A 16,747-nucleotide genomic window follows, 5' to 3' on the forward strand; every position below is an offset into this window, starting at 1 on the left:
TCATCGGGTGTCTCAGGTACTTGACACACACTCGACCCGATATCTCTTATGCGGTTGACATAGTGAGTCGATACATGGAGAAGCCTACCACTCTACACCAAAAGACAGTAAAACACATTCTTCGTTACGTGAAGGGAACGACGAGTTATAAGATTCAGTTAAGAAGAGGTCAAGAAGTTAAAGAACTCATTGGTTTTATTAACAACAACCTGGTGACATAGACGACAGAAAAAGTATTGAAGGGATTGTGTTTTATCTCAACAGGAATCTGATCACCTGACAATCTTAGAAACAACGAACTGTAGCTTTATCTTCATGTGAGGCAGAGTTTATAGCAGCTACTGTAGCGTCGTGCCAAGGACTTTGGATGAGAAACTTGTTGAGCGAGGTGCTCGGATGCGAGCTGAGGTTGGTAACCCTTTATGTTGACAACAAGTCCGCAATAGCATTAATGAAGAATCCAGTGTTTTATGAACGTAGCAAACACATCGACACTCAGTTTCACTTCATCCGTGAGAGCGTCGAGAACCGAAAGATCATTGTAGATTTCGTAGGCACTAGAGAACAGCGTGCAGACATTCTCACTAAGGCACTAGAAAAAGTCAAATTTTTAGAGATGTGAGAGCTGCTCGGCGTGAAGAATCTCGAAACAAATCATGCTTACGGGGGAAATTGTGAGTTTAAGCATTAATTGTCAGAAAATTGAAAGTTGTGGGTCTTTATTGTCTTTTTATGTAATTAGGATTTATTTAATTATTAATGGATTTTTGTATGTATGTATAAGTAATTTAGGTTTCTAGGTTAATTACTTCTTTATAATAAAGAATGGTTGTTTGTAAAGGTTAATACATATCACTTTGAGAATAGAAAGATTTTTTTCTCTTCAACAAATTTTATTGTCCTTCTCAGTTTTCCAGGGTTTTCTTTCTTCGTAATCGTTTTTCAAAGATTCAATAGTCAAAAACCAACATACGTACATCCGCGTACGCCCTTGCTGAGAAAAGATATCCGCGCGAAGAACCGATAATCGGTCTAGGGTCGAATCCTACCTCTGACTATGCCTTAGCCTTCAATACTCTTCCCATGACTCATCTGTGACCTCTAGCCTGGCTCGGTCTGACTGACTCCCTATTCCATTTGACTTATGGCATGTCTTGTTTGATTCAAGAAAACTATACCGGTAAAGCTGATTTGGTTTATGCCTTTGGTAGAAACATTATTACTTTTTTATATGCTATAAACTATCTTTTAAATGTTAAAAAAACATAAAATAAATTATTTCTAAGAAAAATACAAAAAAATATTTTCATTAAGACAAGTTTGGATTTTATTCTTAAATTCTAACTTATACTTTTCATGGCGGGAATAACTTTTATTATTTGCTTTCTATATTTGCTTCATAATATATGGAAAAGAAAAAGCCAACATTATTGAAAGCTCTACTATTACATAAATTTCTCTTCTTTTTTCACTCAACCCCAATAACTGAGTAATAAGAATATTTGACTCAAGACCTTACTAATTCTCAGTTGAAAGTGCCTTAAGTAGTAATAGTAATGATGGGTGAGTTGTGCAAGTTTATTAGAAGGATTAAGATAAATGAACACAAATTGAAATGAACATACCAAGCGTAAAAATAGTAATAATTTCACAAATTTCTGTCTGACAAACAATCATTCTCAACATGCATACAAGCAAAAGAGATTTATACATAAAGCTTTTCCTTTTTCTCTTTACATATAAACAGTTGAACACAGTCACATACATCGAAATCCAATAGCTATCAACAAACAAGCCACTGTTCTTCCATAGAAAGTGGTAAGATGCTTATTTATGTGTCAAAGAGGTGACAGTAGTCAGCGAGGTCCCGATAGCTCTATTGCTTCCATGCAAAAGGATGATTCTTCCATCAAGTCTGAATACTTTTGAGGAAGTGGAGAGTAGTTCAAGGGCCGTAGACATTTTGGTGTCTCCATATTCCTTGATCCTTCCCATTTCTCGGCTAAGCCATCACCTTCCAACATCCTCAGCACTTCAGACATCAATGGGCGTTGTGAATGATTGAATTGTGTGCATATAAGGGCCACTTTGACCATTTCTTCTAGTTCTGTTTCATCGAGAACACCTTTTAAATCTTTGTCCACAATAAGATGCAACTTCCCCTCTTGAAGAACATTTTTAACCTGCACAACATTTTTGTAATACAGAATTAACATAATAAGAACTTGAAAGAAATATAAGACATTGCTAGCAAACACAAACAACGTACATAATCAAGCAATATGCCTTTCTGGTTTGCTGCCCGGCCAAAGTCCACAGCCATTTGACCAGTAATTAGCTCGAGAAGCAAGATTCCATATCCAAAAACATCGGTCTTTTCTGATGACTGGCCCGTTGATAAATACTCGGGAGCAATATGCCCAACTGTGCCACGGACGGCAGTGGTCACATGAGAATCATGGTGATCCAAGAGCTTGGCAAGACCAAAATCACCAACAACTGCCTCCAAATCTTCATCCAACAAAATGTTGGCTGCTTTAACATCGCGGTGAATGATTTTGGGGTCACATTGCTCATGCAAATATACCAAACCTCTTGCTGTTCCCAAGGCTATCCTTTTTCGCCTAGACCAGTCCAAAACTGGTTTACCATGATCATTATCTAACAGATAGACAGTGTATAAGAACAGATATCAACTTATGATTTGTGAAAAAGAAAACAAGTTGCAACAGTTGATATTTATAGTAAATGTTGAAGTATTTCCCAGATTAATTAGAAATATTATTTTGAACTATAAATATTATGTCTAATAGTGTTATTATCTATAAGCTAACAGATAATTATCCTATTATAGTAAATATCACATTATCCCTGAAGGGCATGACCAATGAATAAATGTGAACACACTTCACAGGATGAGGTTTCAAAAGCAGTGGTCGAGTCATCCTTAAATCCAATTATAAGCTATCACAAGTTGAATGGAACCAACTACCTAGAATGGCATTAGTCAATGTTCATGCATGTGCCTTGAAAGGAAAAGATGAGTATATGTTTGAAGAGATGGACATACCTACCAAAGGAGACCGAGCTTACAAAAAAGGAACATTGACGATCATAATGTTAAGTTTTGGTTAATCAATTCCATTACAAATGAGATATGGGAGACTTCTTGCTCTATGGAACTACTAAAGAAAAAATATGCTATTTTGTCAGGGAAACTAGCTCACTCCAAGACTGTTAACATAGCTAAGTGTTTCAAACTGAAGCATCTCTTCATGAGTTAAGACAAGAGGACCTGCCTGACAAGAGGACCTGTCTTTTCCCGCAAATTTCTTACTGATTGAATAGATATTGACAGCAACTTGACAGGGTTAAGAACATTTTGTGGGAGCATGTTGGCAGCAACATACAAGAGGGGAGTTGAGAAAAAAATTATCTTTAAATTCTTACTTGGACTCACAAAGAATATGGTGTAATAAAAGAAAAAGGTAAATATTACAAAACCACCTCCTAACCTTCCAAAAGTGGTTTTTTAAGTTGAAGTAAAGTCTAAGGAGTGCAACCAGAAAGCAATAATGAGACAAACTAGTGATGTCCCAACTGAAAGATTTGCCATAATAGCACAAAATACAGGGTATGACACAATCACAAAGCAAAATTTGGTGTGACTACTTAAGAAAGAGTTTACACACAAAGAACAAATGTTGGATGTTCATGAAACCTTGCAGACTGGAAGCCACACAAGAAGAAGGCTATAACTAACTCCTAGTTCAAGATAAAAGAAGAAATTGTTAATTGAGAGAGAAAGCAGTGGATGTTGTATTTTATCGCAGTGATATACAATGTACATTTGTCATAGTATATATCTCCATTATCTTCTATTTAAATGATGGGACGAGATAATTACAATAAAGTCAAATAAGTGTAGGCTTAATTGAGAATAAGATGAGAGAGTCCACTCCCACAGACCAACGCCCCCCTTCCAACTCGGGCGCAGACCATCGATGCGCAACCCAGCCGCCGTCGGCTCCATCCCGAACCCTTACCGAGCGTCCTTGTTCGCGACCCAAACCCACAGTCCGATTCACCACATACCCGTAACCCCAACCCACTTCCCAGCGGCCCTATCCGGACTCTTACCCGCAATCCTTAACTGTATGTCCATCCTCACCCACAGTCCAACCCGCGCCAAGACCTACATGCCCAGTCTCATACCCAGCCTATAACCAATACCAAACCCACGATTCACGCCAAACCGCTCATGCATGCCTTTCTCCGACATCCTTATTCAACCAGACCAACAATCTCATTTAATTGCACTTAATTGGTTCCTAGGTTAGAGAGGTTTTTTTTAGTCGGAGGTTCTTACAACTCTCCACTTGGACATTGGTGTCACCCTATTAGATTTGGTGACAAAATTATTGAACTAGAAGAAAATGACAACGCCAAGATAAATATCTGTAGAAAGTTGTGAACAAGATTCTTCATGATGGAAAAACCTACTCTGATATCATGTAGAAAGTTGAGAGAGAAAATAGTAGAGAATTGTATTGCTTGTTTATTTCTTGTGTTACATAAGAAGTCTAGTGCTTAAATAGTGAAAATTATGTTTGTAGGAAAGGAAATGATTTAAACAGTGACTCAAATAATATCATACGAATTGTAATTGATTTGTCAATCAGCAGCATGATCTTCAATCAATTAGCAAATCAATTAATCTAATTGATTTGCTACTAATTAATATTTCATTTTCGGTCAATTAGCAAATCAATTGGTCCAATTGATTTGCTACTGATTTTTAGTATTTCCTTTCAAGGAAGATTGAGAGATAATTCTACAATATCATATTCACCAAGAAAGGTTTGTGTCTCCTTCGAAGTATTCACTTGAACCTTACGGATGCGAGAGTAATGACGAAGGAGTATAAAAGGCCTCAATCCCGTTTCACAAAATGGGGAGATTCAATGACCATTTTGTAAAACGGGATTGTGGCATTTTAATCCACTTCGTCAATAGTCTCACGTCCGTAAGGCTCAAGTGAATACTTCGAAGGCGACGCGAACTCTCTCGGGACAAATGATAACTATCTTGGCATTGTCACTTTCTTTCAGTTCGATAATTTTGTCATCAAATCTAGTAAAGTGACACCAATGTTAAGTAGAGAGTCCGTCAGAACCTCCGAATAAGATAAATCCTCTCTAACTTGGGAACCAACTAAAGGAGATTGTCGGGGTTTTCAATGTTGGGTGTAGGTTTGGTTGAATAAGGCTGTTCTTTAATCTAATACTAATATTACTAAAATAAAACAAATTAACTCTTCTTTGTCATAATACTTCATTATTTCTTTTACAAGTTCTTCTTTGCCTTCTTTTTTTTCTTACTGCTTTACCATCTTTTTATTTTCTGCCTTCTTCCCAACTGCCCAAGCTCGACAGCAGCCAGATACGATAAATGATGAATATGAGTATCTATCTCAATTTATGTTAATACTAAATATATTTAAATATTATATTATATATATATATTTAATATTTTTATAGTTCTTAATAATTTGCGTATCATAAAAGTATAATATCCTATATTTTCAAAATTTGTCGTATCACTGTATCGTATTTGATACAATAACTGTATCCGTATCCATGCAACATAGTCTAACACCAACAGGGCAAGATGATTTATCCCATTAACTGATGACCAAACTAAAATGACTTGAGTATATCTGTCTAAACAAAAAACCTTTTGAGGTGGCTATGATCTTCAAATACTTACATCTAAAACCAAAAACCAATTTGAAACCTCTATTCAATCCTAAGAGACAATGACAAATATACTTAATTAGTTCTCATCTTGATCTTATCTTTGTAGACATGGTATAGTTCATACTAATTCATGTGCCAACACTCCTTAACAAAATGTGATAGCTAAAAGGAAAAACCGATATCGTATAGAAGTTGTCAAGCTCTTTGTTCATAACTCACTTGCCCAAACAGGTCTATGGGTGCATTTGTTCATAACTCACTTGCCCAAATAGGTCTATGGGTGCAGTCTTAACGGTTGTTTACTTAATTAAGAAACTACCTTCAATGTCTTAAAATTCCAAACTCCTATTGATACACTCTTCCAAGCTTTTTTTCATCTCAGGTCATCAAAATAATAGGTGTTTGTTGCCATACCGCTTCATCCATGCCAGCAGTTGAACACATTGCAGACATTCTAAATCTAGTTCATCAAAAAATGACCAAACAAGTAGATATAACGTATATACACTTTATCTTAGAGAAGAACACAACACTCTTACATATGAACAGTTGAACAAAATGCGTACATTCTAACCAAACCTCTTGCAAAGACGGGATTGCAAGTTGGGCATGTATAATATTTACAACCCAAATTGAGGGGAGTGTTGAAGTATTTTCCAATTTAATTAGAAATACTAGGTTTGACCTAAATTTCTTTTTAAAAGGAAATTTGACCTAATATTTAAATGTAAAGACAAGTTATCTATAGGTTATAATTACCTTATTAGTAAATATCTCATTATTCGAGAAAAGGGTATCGATATATAATTTTTGTATAATGTGTATTTAAAGGGTATGACCATGAATAACACACTAGGTTAGTTTAAGTGACCAAAGGTCTCAAGTTCAATTCTCACTAAGAACGCCTTAAGTTGAAGAAGGGAACATGAATGTGGCGTATCGTGCTAATTTTCTAAAATAAAAAAAAAAATAAAAGGCACGACAATGAATAAAGTTTACATTCAATTAAAAAGTCTTTAATTTCCTCAGTAAACAAGCAATATGTAGGGTTAATAGGGATTTTCCCGAAGACCAGTAGAGATCGATAGTGTCAATTATTAGAGAAATATTGAAAGAGGAGATTTACTAACCTCTTAACCTGGAAGCTACACTCCCGTTGGGCATATATGGATAGACAAGTAGCCTCTCATTTTCAGATGTGCAGAAACCCCAAAGTCGAAGGAGATTCCTATGAACAGCCAAACTAATCGTTTCTACTTCAGTCTGAAACTGTATGTCCCCACTGGCGGCATTATAATCATTCAGCCTTTTTACAGCCACAAGGCTACCATCACTCAGGCGCGCCTTATATACAACTCCAAATCCACCTCTCCCTAAAATATTCTTGGCACTGAAATGATTGGTTGCAGCCCGGAGTTCCTTAAAGGTATACCTCTTCAAATGGCCCAAGCGTACCTCTGGTTCATATTGTTCAGCTGCATTAACAAATTTCATAAGGTTGACATGTTTCAATGAATTTAAGAAAGTTTAAAGCTTCAAGCAAATACAATGCTGAAATTTAAGGGCGTAATGCAGTTCACACTCTTTGTTTTTGTGATTTATTAGAGAAATGTACATCTTATCTCACTGTCTCCAAAATTTCTTTAAGTCGAATCTGGAACGGACTGAACTGACCCACATTGGTAGCCGGTAGGTATAGAGAAAATAAATCTCATTGCTATCATAAATAGGCTGCCTTTAAAATTTTATTTGACTGTCTTGCATATTCATAAAATATCAGAATTTGATGTTCAAATAATTTACTAAAACATTTTAACAATTTACAACGGACATAACAAACTCCATCTATGTAGCTCGGCAGACAAAGATTACAGTTACTAAACTAGTACCTTGTGGAAATGTAACAAGAGAATGTGCTCTTGCTTATGAGCAAATTTTACAAAACAAAAACAGAGATAAAGTATAGTTGAACTAACCATTAACATCAAAGAAGACCTGCTGCTTTCGCCTGCGTTTCCACCAGACAAGGGACGCAATGATTATCATAATACAAATAGTAGAGCCAATACTAGCAGCAAGAGCAACAGCCAAATTGCGCTTTTTTACCCCTGATTCTGACTGACCTGAGAAGACAAAAGATTAAATAAATAATAAAAAACTGTACATGGATACAAGGTATGATATGTGGTCTAATCAATGACAATCAAACAAAAGACGAGGTGAGCAAATGTTGTCCAACCCTGTGCAAAGAAGAACGGCTCTGGATAGATGGCTGAACAATTGCTATCTGAAGTTTGACCACAGATCAAAGGGTTGCCTATTATCCTGAAAACCGAAGGAAGTTGTGTGAAAGTAAGAAATTTTATAATCTGGCCTAAAGATGATATTTGAAAGCAAACTTACTTGAATATTCTTGTTGATATCCTTGGCAAAGGACCACTAAGATTATTGAAAGACAAGTCCCTACATAAAATCGATTGGGAAAATGAGAATTTGTTTGTGATTGGGAAAAAATCCCAATTAGTTCTCAAAACAAAAAAGGCCTAGAACATACACAAGAGCAAGGCCTTGGACCTCAGACAATGATCCCGGAATTTGTCCAGTAAGATTGTTGTTGTTTAGTCGCCTGATTATTCAAATAAGCAGAAAAGATGAGGGAAATTCAATTCAAATGCAAATAAAATGTGGGAAAAAAACATACAAATAATTTAGGCTCCAAAGATTGCCTACAGAAGGAGGTATTTCTCCAGTGAAATGATTTCCAGAAAGATCAAGTGTCTGAAGCTTCTGTAGCCGTCCAATTCCAGCAGGAATAGAACCAAAAATAGCATTATTTTGAAGCAATCTACAATTTTCATAGATAATAATTTTCCACCAATATTAATTATTAGCTGAAAATCCCAACATATTAAAATTATGGTTTAAGGGAAACTACTGTAACTCACACAGACTGCAACTTGGTAAGATTTCCAATTCCAGGTGATAAGATTCCAGATAAGCTCTGGCTAGGCAGTCCTCTAGCAAAGAAAGATGAGTGTTTTTCATTTTCTAAGGAGATAGATGATGAATAGAAAAGAGATGAATAAACTCACATTGAAGAAACAAACCCATCTAAAGAGCAAGTAACCATCCTCCAACTACAAGGATCAACAGAATTGATATCCCAATTTTCCAAGACATTATATGGGTCATCCAGTTCCTTCTTTATAGCCACCAGAGCTACCACTGGAATGTAATGTATAGCCAAGGGAAGGGCTTAGATCAAAAGAATTGACAAAATAGAAAACAAACAACAACTAAAGATTGTCCAACCCACGGCCATAGAACTAAATCTATATATACAGGATGCCATTTCTGGCAATATAAACCTCACTGCAGTTTCCACTGTAAATTGGACCAGAAAAAACATGATAAAGACAAAAGGAAAATGACTCTTTCTTCATGTTTATCATGTACAACTGGAACACCAAGAACAAAATCGAAGAGAGAAAACTTGTTAACTCTGGTTAAGAACTTATCATTGAAACTTATCAGATTAATTATTGAACAAAAGAGAATAAATGTATGTACACAGGAGAACTGACCTTCATAGTTTATGCCAGAAGGAGACAGGGTTGCGGAACAAAATCCATACAATCCGAATACAAGTAAAACGGCCTTCCAGAACATGAATCCTCCTCCCCAAACCATATTAATTGAATACCTCAGTTATATTCAATACAAGGGGAAGCCATTAGACCCTGACAGAGCCTCCTTCACTCTTCGGAGAAGCACTTCATCTAACCCTAAAGAGTTCAGGCGGACTGTTAACCAATAACCAAGGACCAGAAGCTAGAATCACGCACGTGCAATATGAAGGATAATGTTAAGCTAATTGAGCACAACTTCAGCAGAGAAAACCAAGCTAATGAGATTTTATCGAAAACAAAGCTTTTAAATTCCGAAAACCTAGAGCTCTGTGAATTCTTGGGTGCAAATCCCAACAAATTGGCTATGATGTCGATTTTCCAACCTCACTACTGGATTTGATTCTCTGTGATTCCGTCATCTGCCCCCAGAAGATGAGTAGTACAACCTCTCATTCACTCACTCTAACAAGTAATTATATATTATTTTTTTAATGTTTTGGTAAAAGATATCAAATAAGTTGTACAGTTTGAAAAAGGAAGCAACTTTGAAGACATTACCATTTGAAAATGGGATAAAGGTATATTTTTTTATTTTTTTATTTTAATGGAGGACTATTTAAAAAAAAAATCTTATTTTATCAATAAAAATAATGATATATAAAATAAGAGGAGTGATAAGGGAGGGAATTTGAAAAAGAGAATGATGTGTCACTATTATTACTGGTTGGAAAAAGGATAAAAGGTGAGGAGAGATAAAAGAGAGAAATTTTGTTATTTTTTTGGCTAATCAAACTAGACGACATCATTCTCTCTCTCAAATTCTCTCTCCCAATCATTTCTTCTTCTCATAAAATAAATTGATAACATTTTTAAACCGCTAAATTTAGATAAATATCCTAAACAAATTAAATTAAGAGATGCCATAAATAATTAATTTAAAAAATCTTAATTGGGATGAGTTGATATTCTAATTTTTGTCTTTGATCATTTTATCATCCACCTTTAAATGCACCCAAATGTGAAACTTGTAATGACTCTATATTCTGTCTCTTGCTTAATCTGAGTAATTAGATATTGTTATTGTCTAATTGAATTTTCCGGCAATGTCAAATTATGGCCCTTCAATATAAAAAAAAATTCAAATGATTGAGAAATAAGAAATCAAATTATCGAGACATTTGTTTTCATGTCAACAAATGTCATCTCATTTTGTTGCATAAAATCTCATCAATGTGACATCTTAAAGATGAAATGATATATAAGTTGATCCATATACTTGTTAAAATAATCTTAAGATTGAATCAAAGTAAAACTAAAATACAGAACATGTTCGAATATAGATGAAAATATAAATGGAGGTCTTAAAAGTGTATGAAATATAATACTAACTTAAAATCATCTAGAATTTTAATATCTCCAAAATTATTATTAATCTTCACGAATATTCATCCAAACTCTTAAGCTTCTTTAGAAGCTTTCTCTCTTGGATCTCCCATATTCATCATCTCCATCCTAAACCACCCAAAAATTTCCTAAAACCTAGTGAAATAAATTAGAAACAAAAAAAAATGCATGGATCAACCCGATGTGTAACAAATTTATTTATAAATTGACAACTTATAGTGAAAATAAATGAGAAACAAAATCACGTTGAAGATTAGTGTCGACTCACTAAATTGACGCATACAAAATAAAGAAACTCAAAAGAAAACTTCAAAGAATATCCAAAGAAATATGAGATCCCAAAAAATCTATGTTTACATCAATATGATAGTAAACAAAATCAAGCAAAAAAAAGAGAGATAACAATATCTAGACATCAAACCTTAAAGATACCTAAAAATATATTGAACCAACATGACCACTTTTGAGTCTTCTTTCATTTTCTTGAGAAACTATAAGAACAAAAAAAATTGAATAAAAGTCAGTTGTCATCATTATTGCATTTATACACAAATTCATAGAAGAACTAATAAATAACCTTTAAATATACCTAGGCATCAAATCATAAATATACTAAAAATAATTTAACCAAGCATGACCTCTTCAATCTTCTTATTGAGAAATTATAAGAACAAAGTATAAAATAGTGGTCAATCTTCTCCGCATATTTGTTCACTTTCAATAGAAATCCCTAGAAGAACTAATAGATAATCTCAAATTTACACGGCACGAACGACACGATCGACACGAACGAAAAAACAACACGATTGGCATGATATCAAGGTCACGGTTTTCGCTTGTTGTGATCGCGATTGCTAGTCCCTCAAAGTCTCTTATCAATTCAAGAACGTGCGCACAATCGGCACGATCGGCACAATCGGCACAATCGATACGATCGGCATGATCGACACAATTAGCACGAACAGTATGATATTGACTCTAATAACTAGGTCGTTTATTCATCTGCAAAGCTTGGTTAGAAGGTTAAGGTTTCTAGTTTACCATGTTCTGTAATAGTTAGGGTTTCTAGTGTACCATATTCTGTTATTTCTCTGTTTTGTTATTGTGTTCTGCTATTCATCAAAATGGGAAAAAGAAAAGCAATAAGAATAAGGAAGTCAGAATTTGTGATGGAAGGTTTAAGGAAGGTAGCTGAAAAAGAAATCGATAGGATTGCTGAAAAAATTATCCATGAAAAACAGGAACGCAACAAAGGTAAAGAACCAATTACTGATATAAATTCTAAAGAAATGCAGCAGGAAAACAGGGGGAAATGAAGGAATATGGAAGGTTGGATATAATGAAAGAGCAAACCTCTTTGGACTTAAAAATCAAATCACAAAACTACTGATGCATGCAAAGAAATGAGAGATTATGCTCAACAAAGAGAAAATACAGCAAACAACCGTCCAATTGAATATACATTATCTTCAAGATTGGAACCTACTGAAGAAGGAAGAATACGAAAAGATAATAAACTAGTCAGTGGAAACAATGAGAGAGCTAATGTAGTCTCCAAAATCAAAGACCTATACTATCAAGAGCAATTCCAACTGGAAGATAAATGAAGTCTGAAAAAAATGCAGAAAAGAAAGGAGAAGATCATTCATACAAAGGTAAAATCTACTTGGGTGAGTTTAAAACAAAAGTTGAAATTCTCAACTCTCCTTTTGAATTTAAATTGCACACTGAAGTGGAAGAGAAATGCGTCAAAGAATGGGAAAATGTAGTTGTTAGGAACTACATAGGAAAGAACCGTGTATCATTTCCAAACACTAAGGAATCACTAATGAAACAATGGGAGCAGAAGGGACTAAAGAAGGTTTCTGCAAACATCCATGATCTCTATTTTCTACAATTCAAAAAAAGAACGAACTTGGATGATATTCTGAAAATTGGGCATACTTATATTGGATCCAACTATATGAAGTTGGAGAGATGGTCTGAATAATTGAGCCTTCTAAGCAAGCCAAAGAAAACAACCCAAATATGGTTCAAACTTAAGAACATCCCAGCACACATGTATAATGCAAAAGCTCTAAGTCACTTTGCTAGTCTATTGGGGAAACCATTATATATGGACTCAATTATAGAGGAAGGAGAGCACCTTACTTTTGCTAGAATAAGCATTGAAGTGCATCCTCAAAGTACACTGCCAAAAAACATGACAGTTGTTGATAGGATTGGAAAACCCACAATCATGAAAATCTCATATGAATGGAGACCAAACGGGTGTGCTTTCTGCAATACTTTCCAACATGTTAGTACTAAATGTGCAAAAGAATTTGAGGAAGAACAAAAAATCATGAAAGCTGAGAAGCAAAAAAGCAGGAAATTGAAACAGAAGAATCAAGAATGGGAGAGCATATTGTGGAAGTTAAGGATAGTGATAAAAAAGACAAAAATGAGGAAAATGCAGAGCAAGAAAGCAAGAAGGATTCTGAGAAAAAGGAAAGCAACAAAAGAAAGAAAGTAAAGAGAATCAATGTCAAGAGGAAAATAAAATTTTCTGTAATGCGAAGGATCGGGATGAAAAGGGAAGATGAACCTCAAGTTGTTGTTGAGGAAACTCAAGAGAAAAACACCCATAATTTCAAAGTTGAAATAGAGAATTCTAAAGCCGATAAAGAAGATACTAAAACCGATGTGGAGTCTGAATCCGAAGCTGAAGATAATGAAGACAAGAATACAGAAATTCAAGTTGAAGATAACAAAGGTAAAAACCCTTAAATTCTCAAAAATAATTCTTTCTATCAAATCAGAACGGGCTCGTACAAAGAGAGAATTCAAGATAAGAATCAATAATACTCATCATCCTCTTCAATACAATCTCCTTTTATCGTTAGAGGAAAAGGAAGAGGAAGAGAAAGTGAAAGGGGAAGAATGCATCTCAATGAAAATAGATGGCATGCGAAAATCCAAAGTTGGGATAGTTAGGTTTGAATGTAGTCTTTTCTGTTTGTAATATCTGTTTTTTAGAATATATGAATGCTACTAATCAGTTTTTTAGGGTCTTTTGATTGTTATCCTTAATCATAGTTAGGGATTGTCTAGCTTTGATTTCTGACCCTCCCACTTTTGAGATTTTAATGAAATAGTTTAACCGTTCCCCTCCCCCCCCAAAAAAAAAATAAAAAGATAATCTCAAATTTAAATAACTCTCAACATGGATAAAAATTAAATCAAAATAAAACTTATAAAAGACTGATAAAATATTAGATTTCAAAATATCTATCATCCTATATAAATATTATAAAATTATAAATTTAGCTAGAGGGTCAATATTCTCCAGTCTTATTTTTTCTTTTTGAGAAACTATAAGAACAAAACATTAAATTTAAATAAAGAGTCAATATTCTTCCAATATTTGTTTTCTCAAACACAATTTCGTATAAGAACAAATAAATAATACTAAATATAAACAACTCTTAACAAAGTTAACAATAATTCTAAAATACAATAAATAATTGTCCAATTGAATATACACTATCTTCAAGATTGAAACCTACTGAAAAAGAAAAATACGAAAATATAGTAAATTGGTCAGTGAAACAATGAAGGAGCTAATAAAATCCCAAAATCAAAGACTTATACTATCAAGAGCAATTTCAGTTGAAAGGTAAATGAAGTCTGAAAAAAGAATGCAGAAAAGAAAGCATAGGATCATGCATACAAATGTCAAATTTACTTGGGTAAGTTTAAAATAAAAGTTGAGATTCTTAACTCTTCTTTTGAATTTAAATTTCCCAATGAAGTGGAAAAGAAATGGTCAAATAATGGGAAAATATAGTTGTTGGGAACTACATAGAAAGAACTGTGTATCTTTCCCAATTACCAAGGAAGCACTAATGAAACAATGAGAGCAAAATGGACTGAAGAAGGTTCAAACATCCATGATCTATATTTTCTGTAATTAAAAAAAAACAAATTTGGAAGATATTTTGAAAATTGGGTATACTTATATTGAATCAAACTGTGTGAAGTTAAAGAGATGGTCTGAAGAATTGAGCCTTCTAAGCAAGCCAAAGAAAACAACCTAAATATGGTTCAAGCTTAGGAACATCCCAACACACATGTATAATGTAGAAGCTCTAAGTCATTTTTTTAGTCTATTGGGGAAATTATTATATATGAGTCCAATTATAGAGGGAGGATATCATCTTAATTTTGCTAGAATAAGCATTGGAGTACATCCTCAAAGTACACTGTCAAAGAACATGATAATTGCTTATAGGAATGGAAAGTCCGTAGTCATGGAAATCTCATATGAATGGAGGTTAAATAAGTTTGTTTTCTACAATAATTTTCAACATGTTAGTACTAAATGTGCACAAATAATTGAGGAAGTGTAGAAAATCCTGAAAGCCTAGGAAACGGAAAAGTAGGAAAATAAAACGGAAGAAAAAATATTGATAAAAACCCTAAAATTCTAAAAAAGAATTCATTTTATCAAATCAGTACAGGTTCATACAGATATAGGTTTAACAATGAGAGCATACATACATCATAATTTGCTACAATTCAATCACCTTTCATGAAGTATGAGCAAGGAAGGAGACGTGAGAGAAAACAACATAGTCTACAAGGCGAATATAAAAATAACATGAAAGATTGAGAACGTTAATTGTAATCTTTGTTTAGACAGTTATTTGATTGCTACCATTCAAAAACTCTAAAGTCATTTGTTAGTCTTCTTATAATTAAAACTAGAGTTTGTCTAATTTTGATTATTGATTTTAGACTTTTTAGTAAAATTGTACTAAACCATTTTCCAAAAAAAGAACAAAGAGATTCAAAGAGAAATAGAAACAAGTGACGATCTAAATGGTGACTTGTGGAGAATGTGTTTCCCTTGGATGACTTAGATCTACCACCAACAAGTTTCGTACGTCGTTAATAAACATTGTGGTTGTTGTTATCTTACTCGTTGACTGAAAGGTAAAAGATTCATTGTGGTTGTTGTTATCTTACTCGTTAATAAACATTGTGAGAAAATAAGAAATTGAAGAGACTTGGTAATAGAAGATGAAACAAATAGGAGAAAATAAATAAACAAATAAAAAGACATTTGGTGTGACTTATATCCATGCTAATTAAATCATGCTCGAATTTATATGGAAATGAATTATCTCAATTCATTTTATCTAACAAAAATATCCAAATTACTCACAACACGCGACCCTACCAATTAAAATTATATGGATACCTTAAATTGCACGATTATAGTTATAAAACAAATATAAGGACTACATAAATAAAAAAAAAAATTAATAAAATTATCTCAATCATAAATAGTCATAAAACATTGAAACAACTAAAAACACGTAAAAACATTCCAAAAACCTTAGAATTTATCTTTCACATGCTTTCTTTTTAAATTTAGAAAGTTAGCACAATCCCCATAATCATAATACACTTTAATTTACGATATTTTTAGCGGAATCAAAACTGTAACATTTGATCTTAGAAATCGATTCGAAGGTTGATACGCTTTGACTGTTTTTTCCTCTTTTCTTTCTTTCTCGATGGCATCATCGAGATTATTGCATATTTTTTACAACTTTTCATATTTTGAAAGGTCTTGACTGCGAATCCTATAGTATCAGTCATTGACATTTTCTATAATCATGTGATTTTTCGTTGTTCACTTGGGATGTAATTGATTTTCTTTTCTATGTCTTTCCACATTTTTATGAAAACCGAGAATTTCTCATTTTCCCCTTGATTAATATTTTTAAACCTCTTTTACGGTCTTTCCAAATTAAGGTACGTGATAAAATGTTCTATGAATGTTACAGACAGTTACTCGATAGTTTGTAAATATGATATCTTTTACTAGTGATACCAACGTATAACGACATTATCGAGGTATTAGAGAAATATGTGGAGAACTGTTGGCTCTCAAGTCGCAACAGA

At 33.7% G+C, this 16,747-nt stretch overlaps 1 protein-coding gene across 1 annotated transcript; it reads right to left on the reverse strand.

Annotated features, from left to right (window-relative positions):
- Nucleotides 1-1,610: 1,610 nt before the first annotated feature.
- LOC124914070 (protein NSP-INTERACTING KINASE 3-like) lies at nucleotides 1,611-9,840 on the reverse strand. Its single transcript, XM_047454545.1, has 11 exons — nucleotides 9,344-9,840; nucleotides 8,852-8,984; nucleotides 8,705-8,776; nucleotides 8,461-8,604; nucleotides 8,314-8,385; nucleotides 8,163-8,222; nucleotides 7,999-8,084; nucleotides 7,736-7,882; nucleotides 6,890-7,234; nucleotides 2,270-2,661; nucleotides 1,611-2,183 (listed from the first exon to the last, which is right to left on the reverse strand). The coding sequence occupies exons 1-11, from the start codon at nucleotides 9,447-9,449 to the stop codon at nucleotides 1,857-1,859; spliced, it is 1,884 nt and encodes a 627-aa protein (XP_047310501.1). The 5' UTR covers nucleotides 9,450-9,840; the 3' UTR covers nucleotides 1,611-1,856.
- Nucleotides 9,841-16,747: the final 6,907 nt, after the last annotated feature.

The sequence above is a fragment of the Impatiens glandulifera genome, chromosome 9, assembly GCF_907164915.1.
Source record: "Impatiens glandulifera chromosome 9, dImpGla2.1, whole genome shotgun sequence".
Lineage (NCBI taxonomy): Eukaryota > Viridiplantae > Streptophyta > Magnoliopsida > Ericales > Balsaminaceae > Impatiens > Impatiens glandulifera.